We start from the raw sequence: 9493 nt of genomic DNA, 5'->3' as shown, positions 1-9493 counted from the left end.
AATGACCCTACGTGCAACTTTAGCGGAGATCTACCTTTTAAAAAGTAAGTAATTTTGAAAAATACAATAGATAGTATGTTATTTTTATTCAAACATCAAAATCAAACACCATTAGAAAAAAACAATAAATACCCTTCAATTTTTTTATTATATTTTTGTAATTACTGACCCCTGAAACTCCATATAGCCAGGAAATATCACAACTTCAATTCAACTGACCTCCCGTCTTTATTGTCCCTCTTTTTACACATATTTTATATTTTAAAAAATCTATTTTAGGGGATCAACAAAGAAAAAAACAAGGACAATAAAAATTAAACTTTTAACATATTATATTACGAACTTTCATCATTACCATTAGATAGCAAGTGTGATCCTAATCTTGCTATTCGTACTTTCACTAGCAAGAGAATTTCTGCTCGTAATATATCCATAATAATATAATCTTACTTCTTTAAGTGAAAGTAAATTTAATTGTCAAATGAGCTGGGCAGCTCGAATTAGACGAGATGGAGGAATGTAATTTCTTGTAATACTTCGTGCAAATTTTAGTTAATTACATAATTACAAAAAATCACTTGAGGATTTTTTCACATATTTATTTTCCTTCACAATATAAATCTCAAAGTCAAACATTTTTTCTGATCCAGTCTCACTTTTGTTTGTGCCAGCCACTTCCTCTTTCATCTACCCCCCCCCCCAACCCCACCCCAACCCCAAATGCTATATATACATAGTTATGTATACTTCCACCATGTTTGACTTGCCATAATCCTCCACATCATATACATAGTCATCTACAACAAGAAAACCTTATTCTTGTTTTGTTTGTACAACTTGTTATAGTACTATCTCTTGACTTATTATTCTTGGTTGCAATAAATTCAAAACAAATCAAAGTAAGCTATATAAATCCTCTATATACGTATTGTCCTTTCTTGTCCCATTTATAGTTAGTCTTTGGCTCTTTGCTTCCTTTTTTATCCCATTGATAGTTAGTCTTTGGCTCTTTACTTTCTTTTAATTAATACTCCTTTATCATCACCATTACTACCCTACAAGAAGCCAAACGGTCCCTAAAAAAAAGTACTCCATCAATATTATAAACTCCATTCAACTTCAGATTTTCAGTTACAACTTCTTGAAATGCTTTATCGATAGCCAGTTTCAAGAATCCCCTTTATTCTACCAAAGAAAAAATTGATACTTTTGATCACGAGACGGAAATATCTTTAACACAGGGTAAGATCTGCGTATACATTATACTCCCCAAACTCCACTGTTGGGATTACCCTAGATTTGCTATTATTGTTGTTGTTGATCTCGAGGCGAAGATACCCTCAAGGTAGAGTAAGGTTTTTGCGTACACATTACCTTCCTCAGACCTCCTTCGAGGGGATATCCTCTATAATTATAGAAGGTTATAAAGCGTCAGTTCTTATATCGAGACGGTAAAATATCTATCTTGGCAACAAAGCATCAAACACGTCATTAACTGATAGTTTATCTTCCGAATCAGTTAATAAAAGTATGGGGAGAATGAGAGGATTTAGGATTGGAAGAAGGCTAGTGAGAGTTTTCAAGTGGTTTATTCATAGGAGAAGAAGGGGAAGAATCAGCTACAAACGGTTAGGATCCTCTAATTATGCAACAAGAGCAATTTCAAAGCTATGTAATTTGGGAAATTTGTTGAAGTATGGTGCAAAAGGTCTTAATTTTACAAGACCAAATTCGGGTTATATTCGGGTCGGGCAAGATTTCATGGAGCAGAAGGAAATGATTGTACCAAAGGGTCATTTGGCTGTGTACGTTGGTGAAAAAGAGGATAATGCATGTAGAGTTTTAGTGCCTGTGATTTACTTTAATCATCCTTTATTTGCTGGTTTGTTGAGAGAGGCTGAAATGGAATATGGGTTCAATCATTCGGGTGGGATCCAAATCCCTTGTCGGATATCCGAATTCGAGTACGTTCAATCAAGAATTGCCGCCACGGGTGGTGGTGGAAGACGCCGTGGAAGGCAGAGCTGGAGGCACAAGTACTGGTGAGTTGTGATCAGAGACTAATCTGAAATTTAAAAGTATACTATTTTTTTTAATAAATGTTTATGGAGAAAGTAGTGTAAGTAGTTTTTGATTCACTACTTAATTTCCGCTCCGATTATGACCATGTTAAGGTTTGTTATTCTGTTTTAGTGATCAGTTCTCTAGTTTCTTTGATCCCACTCGGTCTCTTTTCCGGAAGTACGGAAGCTTAGTTTAATATTTTATTTTGTCCTTTCTAAAAAGAAAGAAAAAAATGTATGTAAAAGTTTTTACAGTTATGTCAAAGCTTGGGTTCTTAGGGTGTGGATGATATAATATTTGTACAGAGTATTTGTTGAATTTCTTCGACCTCAATTTACCTTAATTCTTAGAGTAACTGTTTATGTGAATTGGCAAAAATAGAATGATTTTTCTTTGACAAAATAAAGAAAAGTGATTTTTTTTACAAAATTTCTATTAGTTAAGTGACAATTTAAGCGATCAACTCACTAAATGAACCATGTTACATGACTTTCGGTCTATCCAAATCTTTAGGTTGATGCATTGTGGAGGTTTTTCAAGAAAAGAGATTGAAAGAAGCGAGAAATTTTTTTCGACAAAGGACGTTCAATATATATTATATACCTCTAAAATCTAATAATTTATTTATATACACAAGTATAATTTTTCAATCGACTTTGGATAATGTAACTTCGAACGTGGTCACCACCAGTACGCTATATGACAATAGAAAGAATGATAACGTATAAAACTTTACTCCATACGTTCAAACCAACTTATCATGCAATTAAATTTATCGTTACGTAACGACGAAAAGTGTCACTTTATGGAACGACGAATTTGGTGTGGTGACGTCGTTTCCTTACTTTTTTTCTCTCATCTTGCCCTTCATTATTATTAAATAATCATATTTTATCGTTTATCATACTTTTTTATATAATAATTCTACTTTGTATCATATTTTTTCTTAGTAATATTGCAAGTTTATTTTTCATATTATTGGTGTTTGACATCATGCGACGACGGTAAACGATACAATTTATCCAAACGTTGTATTCATCAAACAATACAATACAATGCAGTAAAATACAACACGATACATTATGAAAACGACATGTAACAATATAATCCAAACAAGCCGTAAGGTCTCAATTACTTAATCATGAGAAATTAAACTTTAGTATCCCTTTTACTCTGAATCAGAAACAACTACATCCACTTTAAGCTGTCAATTACTTAAGCATGAGATAACATGGGCAATTATTATTTTAAATATTCTTTTTATGGTACAAGCATTCTGTTGTTTTATTCATTACCAGTATGCTATATGACAATGATAATAATGAATACATATAAACTTTGCTTCACTTTTCTATCCAAATCAGAAACAAACAAATCCACTTTAAGCTGTCAATTTATCTGATTATGAGACAATTCTGGTACTCTTATCACATGGTTGTTTTATTCACCATCTGTTTGCTTTGTGACAATGAGAAGAATGGAAACATACAAAAAATTTGAACTATATTCTTTTTAAACCTGAATAAGAGACAAGTAAATCAACATTTAAGCTGTCAATTAGTTTATAATATGGTCATAAATGGAGCATTATTTTTCTTTCTGGTACTCTTACAATATGATTGTTTTATTCATCAACAGTATGTCATATGACAAAAGAATGGGGACAAAAATTAAAAAAAGGCAGCCCGATGCACTAAGCTCCCGCGATGCGCGAGGTTCGGGAAAGAGCCAGACCACAAGAGTCTATTGTATGCAGCCTTACTCTGTATTTCTGCAAGATACTGTTTCCACGGCTTGAACATGTGACCTCTTGGTCTCATGACAACAACTTTACCAGTTACGCCAAGGCTCCCCTTCAAAAATAAAAAATAAAAAAGAGTAATATTTCATTAGGACAATACGGTGCACTAAGCTCCTGCTATGCGCAGGGTCCGGGAAAGGACCGGACCACAAGGGTCTATCGTACGCAGTCTTACCCTGCATTTCTGCAAGAGGTTGTTTTCACCGCAAACCCGTGACCTCCTGGTCACATGACAACAACTTTACCAATTACGCCAAGGCTCCTCTTCATTATAAACAAAGAAATCATAGGCATTATTGGTTTTGCATTAGCGTTTTGTTTGCTTCATTCAACACCTGTGTGTATTTGATAACAGTAGTGCCCAAGCCAGTTTATTGTACTAGCTAAATCCCACCAGCATAATTACCCGATAACTACATATGGAAGAAATTATCTAACGATTTTTCTATGCTCAGATTAGAACCCTAATATCTCATGATTGTTCGCTCATTTCATTGACCGCTAGGCAAAACTCGTGGATGCAATACCAGTAGGTTGTATAACAATGAGAAGAATGAAAGCATATAAAACTTTGCTCAGTTTCTCTAACCAGTATGATATGTGAAATAAAGAAGTCTTGGAGTTGAAAAAGGCATTGAAGCTCCATTACAGTGCATTACACTTAACAATGTTTTTGACAAAATATGGTACAATAGGCCTGGAAATAACTCAATATCCCAAGATTGAGATGACAGAGAAGAGAACATTGCAAAGAAACAAAGTGTAAATGGTTAGTAGACATGGCGTACTTAATCCGATTTGTTGCCCTCTCCACAAGTTTCTGGCTATGCATTAAACAACTATGTTGCGCGAACTCTCCAAAATGTTGTTGCACCTGTGTCGGATCCTCTAAAAATGCACTACTTTTGGAGGATCCGACATGCACTCGGGGACAATTCTGGAGAGTTCTAGAGAGGATCCGACATGCACTCGGGGGCAACATAGTTAGAAGAAGGTAAAAGAAACAGATTATGATTAAATTCTCCACTACTTCCAAACTACAAAAGTAATATGGTGCCAACAAACTAGCAAGCAGCAATCCAGAGTGAACATGAGAATGTCAAAACAGATAGAGTACTCGCAGAAATTTATTTAAACACTTGAAGTTTATGTTGTCCTCTTTCTGTGTAAGGATGAAACACCAGACATACTAACCGCCGAATCATCATTTTATCCATGTGAGAATTTAATTACTCATCAAAAATTCATACTTGTAATGCCAGTTACTGCCTTCACGGGTTAGCATAGATATTAAACTTGCTTAAGACGCATATTCTACAAATAATATTCATCCACGCTTCACACGTTGATCTGATAAAACCAGAAAACAATGGCGGATGACCAACGCTAAAGGAGCTAACAGAGGCATAAAGGTAATGTCAGTATTTACCCCTCCATGAATACCATTTCAGTTTCAACTGAAACAACAAAGGGGGTACCCCTAAAATTCCACGTGTCAGGCGTGGATCATACACATCAAACTGCACCCGAGTAAAAGAATCTAAAATAACCTGGGCAGGCACAGCAGGCAAAAGTACAGGGAGAGCTTCAGCTGGCACACTTCCAGCCAATTCTCGAGCCTTCTGCAAATGCGAATTAGCGACAGATGCCATTTCAAATACTGCATCACAAAGAGCCTCGCGCGAGTCCTTTCTGATCTCTGACTGACCACTTTGGTGAACCAACAATCCGTGTTTCTCAGCCACCTTGGCTGGTATATATGAAAACTGATGGTTTCGACTAGCATGGTATGGCAGTGATTTAAGCAGCAAAAGAAGGCCGCTTGCCTTACCAATATGTGAAGCAGCATGGTCTGCCGTTGTGGATCTAATACCACCTGCTTGAAGTGTAGAGTACAAAATAGTTGAAGTTGTGTCCTCGGCATATCGCTCCAATTCTTCAACAGTTTGTGGAATTTCATTATTTTCTCTTTTTGCATCATTTATTCGAGCTTCCACGGCTCGTTTCAGCCAACTTTTGCTAACCTTGTGCTCAGATACCACAGAAGCGAGGGCCTGAGCTACTGGATGCTCAATTAACTGGTTGGAATAGATCTTGTCCAAAGCTTCTTGCCACCACAGCAAGCGCATAAGACCAATTCTCGGATCAGAAGCAACGTCCATAGCTCGGGACGTCTCCACATTGAAAGCTCGGAGCGCAAATGCAGCCTTCCGCATGTTTATAGGAAGTTCAAGAAGGCAAAGGTAGTGATGATAATCATAACTTCGTACTTGCTGCACACAATAGGATAAAGCAGCTCTTACACCACCGGATGAGGAAGCACCATTCATTTCAATCCCTAGTGCGGTTTTCCTACAGTCATTAGCATGAGTATAAATATCAACAACATAGCATCAAGTACAGATGAACTATTAATATAGGGAAGGGAGAGGAGCAGGGAAAGACAACCATTTCTTTTTCAGCAAGAAAACAAAATGAAAAGGAGAAATAGAACTGATTTATACCTATATTCATACATACAAATTAACTTGGCATGACATGGAGGACAGGCAATACACGGATATGACAAGTCGATATATGCTTCAACAGACCTTAAAGGGTTTCTGGAAAAACTATTTGGCTTTGAATTGTTTTCCAATTCATCAAAGAATTGTTTTATAAGAGTTATTAGACAGTGGACGACAACCAGGGTTCAGCATTATTTCTTGTTTCTTGCATGAGGAAAAAAATTATTGTCAACCTTTCGCTGCTGAAATGTATAGCTGGGAAACGGGTAGACTGGTATTCTGTATGGGGTAGGTTTAAATGGGTTATGAAGAAACAGAATTAAATGCAAACCTGTCCATTCTAAGCGGTGTCTTAAGAAAATGCATAAAACAGCAACTAAGGAGAACATAGAAGAGTACATGGAGAGGACTCCTAGTACACAGGTAGCACAAGGCCCTATTTTCCTCCTCCCTTTTCCTTTTCATCTCTAAAGCCAGATTCAACGGAGCAACTGCTTCTAGCTTCAATCGCTTTACGACTCACTATGCTCTTCCAAATCGCATCCTTTCTCCAATTAGAAGCCTAATACAACATTTCACATCGCCTTGTAACTTTAAGCGTGGAACAACACTATTAATAATAATATTTCTAAGGATAATGAACACGAGTAAGTTTAGTAGGGAGTACAGAACGAAACACAAATTGATTCACTTCTAAGAATGCTTAAAATGTATTGGCTCAATTTTACGTAGACCATTCCTAATCTATTCCTTTAAGAAGAATTTAAAGTAAATTTCTTGAAGCATTACCGGAGCTTGAGGTCTTCCTCCCTCCCCAACAAAAAGAGAACTTAGTCACTCTTATGAAACAGAATAGAAGAGAAATGGTACTTATTTGACGAGCCTTAGGGGTTGCAAGACATTTTACTTCCAAATATTTACCACAAGGACAACGGAAACCCTATATATGACACTCTAGGCATACCACATCGGCAAAACGCGGAAGAGATGTTGGGTTATAAGGAAGCAAACATTAGACCCTAATGACACACTCTAAAGCCGTGCATATCTAGGTCCAAAGCGGACGATATCACTAGTGGACTAGGCTATTATAGAAGCCATGGGAGCCACTCCGCGTGCAACCTTGGGCAATGGTGGGGCAAACCTCAGTATTCAACTGCATTTAGGAAAATTCACATCTTTGAGAAGGTGGTGGAAGAAACCTCAGTTGGAACGCTGAGTCCCTATGGAGGTGTGTACGTGTAATACCCTAGGCAAATCTCACATCGGCAAAACACATAAGATATGTTGCGTATATAAGGAAACAAGCCTTAGATACTATTGACGCATTTTAAAGCCGTGCGGACCTAGGTCCAAAGCAGACAATACCACTAGTAGGTTGGGTTGTTACACTATAATACATCAAAACATGAGTTTTATGACCTCAAGAATGAATGCAACAATAACACAACCATCAAACTGTACAATCACACTTGAAAGGGCAATGCTTGCAATTAAATTATGCGACCAAAAATTAGAATTGGGAACAAAAAAAAAAATCCAATTCTAAGATCAAATTTATAGATTGTTGCTTAATTGTTGGATTCAAACAACTATGCACACCCCGGCTACCTTCATGCTCAAGAAATGAAAGGATAGTTATGCTTCACAACAGTAAAAAAAAGTTTTTCTCCTACTGAAACAAAAGAAATGGTCATACAAAATTTAATCTATTATACGAATCATATTCCTAATAATATATCTAAGAGGATTAAGAAAATTCAGCAAATAGCAAGGGAAAGAACTCTAAAAAATGCAAAGTTTCTATCTTTTAGCTGTAATTTCAGATGCTAACAAAATACAAAGTGGGGGTAATTCATCTAAGTTTAAGAGCTTAAAATCAAGTATAGCTAAGACAATATGCTTAAAATGGATCGAAACTATCCCAAACAATTAAGTATACCTCAGATAATATTCACTAAAAATCACAGAAAAAACAAAGGACAAGAATTTTTGACAAAATTACAGAGAGAAAAAGGGAAACATACAATTTGATTCCGTCAGTGTAAGAGAACGTAAGCAGTTCCGGAGGACACAGAGAGGAGTTGTGGTGGCAAGATTTTGAAAGTGGTGGTGCTGTTGGCCGATGCGTGGCCTTCTTTTCAGAAATGGATCTCTTTCAAACGCCAAAGAACAAGAATAGAAGATGCTATGGGCTTTGGTCAACTTGCATTGTTTTGGGCTCATTTTCTTAAACTATTGCATTTCAATAAATTGCAGAATTTTATGACACTTTAACTTGTGATCCCGTTTGTCTCTTGGGCATAATTTTAAGGTTAAAAGTTAAAACTATTGCTCCAGGGGCAATAACACTCGTCAAACTTGAAGTTTCCTCATGGGGCAAGCGGGACAAAAATGAAAAAATGATATTGTATAGCCGCTATAAAAATAATAGCCGAAAAATATATAAAATTTATATATATTTTGTATATGTTTACCCGTAAAACGGTACAGTTGAATTTATACGTAGTTTCTAGACTAGTGAATTAATTTGATCCTGAAATAACTAGATAATTGAAGAAAAATATAACACTTAGCCTTGATAGGAAGACGAAATAACAGAAATAAAGACTCTGATAGTGAAGCCTTCGGGCGCAATAGTAATAAGAATAGAAAATAAGAAGATAAAATTCATTAGAGCTTTGAGTAGATTGTAGTATTAGTTTGCCAGAAAATTCGTCCTCTTACAATGATAACAGAACTCACTATTTATAGCTACGTCTAGGAAAGGAGGTCCTAGGATCGTGTCATTCTTTAATGTCAATTATGAGGGTCATTGAGATGTAACGATGAGCATAAATGCCAAATTCTTTGCAACGGGCAACGTACTTAATGTTGTGAAATATTCTCCATAAAATGCTATTGGCCGAAGAGTATTTATTGCATCCTTATGAGCGTTATTCTTTCCAGTGACAGACAGGACTGTTGCCTTCGATTTTGGCTATCCCCTGTCTTAGGTTCCACGTGTCCCTCTTTTGGGCGGCCACGTAGCATAGAATATTTTACCCTATACAGATAGTCTCCCTGCTTTTCGGTGACATAACTTTGTGTCACCGGAAAGTTGGCAGAAATACTCTTTTGG

At 36.4% G+C, this 9493-nt stretch overlaps 2 protein-coding genes across 2 annotated transcripts; one reads left to right on the top strand and one right to left on the bottom strand.

Moving 5' to 3' along the window:
• The first annotated feature begins 1530 nt into the window (after positions 1–1530).
• On the top strand, positions 1531–2046 carry LOC104085062 (auxin-responsive protein SAUR36-like). Its single transcript, XM_009589015.4, has one exon. It carries the CDS (start codon positions 1531–1533, stop codon positions 2044–2046), a length of 516 nt encoding a protein of 171 aa, XP_009587310.1.
• A 2921-nt stretch (positions 2047–4967) lies between these two features.
• LOC104085060 (uncharacterized) lies at positions 4968–8534 on the bottom strand. Its single transcript, XM_009589014.4, has 2 exons — positions 8400–8534; positions 4968–6217 (listed from the first exon to the last, which is right to left on the bottom strand). Exon 2 carries the CDS (start codon positions 6193–6195, stop codon positions 5284–5286), a length of 912 nt encoding a protein of 303 aa, XP_009587309.1. The 5' UTR covers positions 6196–6217; positions 8400–8534; the 3' UTR covers positions 4968–5283.
• Between the last annotated feature and the right edge of the window lie 959 nt (positions 8535–9493).

Source organism: Nicotiana tomentosiformis, chromosome 12, assembly GCF_000390325.3.
Source record: "Nicotiana tomentosiformis chromosome 12, ASM39032v3, whole genome shotgun sequence".
NCBI lineage: Eukaryota > Viridiplantae > Streptophyta > Magnoliopsida > Solanales > Solanaceae > Nicotiana > Nicotiana tomentosiformis.
This window is presented reverse-complemented; position numbering and strand designations above follow the sequence as displayed.

Coding starts and splice junctions, on each gene's coding strand:
- LOC104085062 (XM_009589015.4), top strand. CDS start 1,531: ATGGGGAGAATGAGAGGATTTAGGATTGGAAGAAGGCTAGTGAGAGTT.
- LOC104085060 (XM_009589014.4), bottom strand. CDS start 6,195: ATGAATGGTGCTTCCTCATCCGGTGGTGTAAGAGCTGCTTTATCCTAT.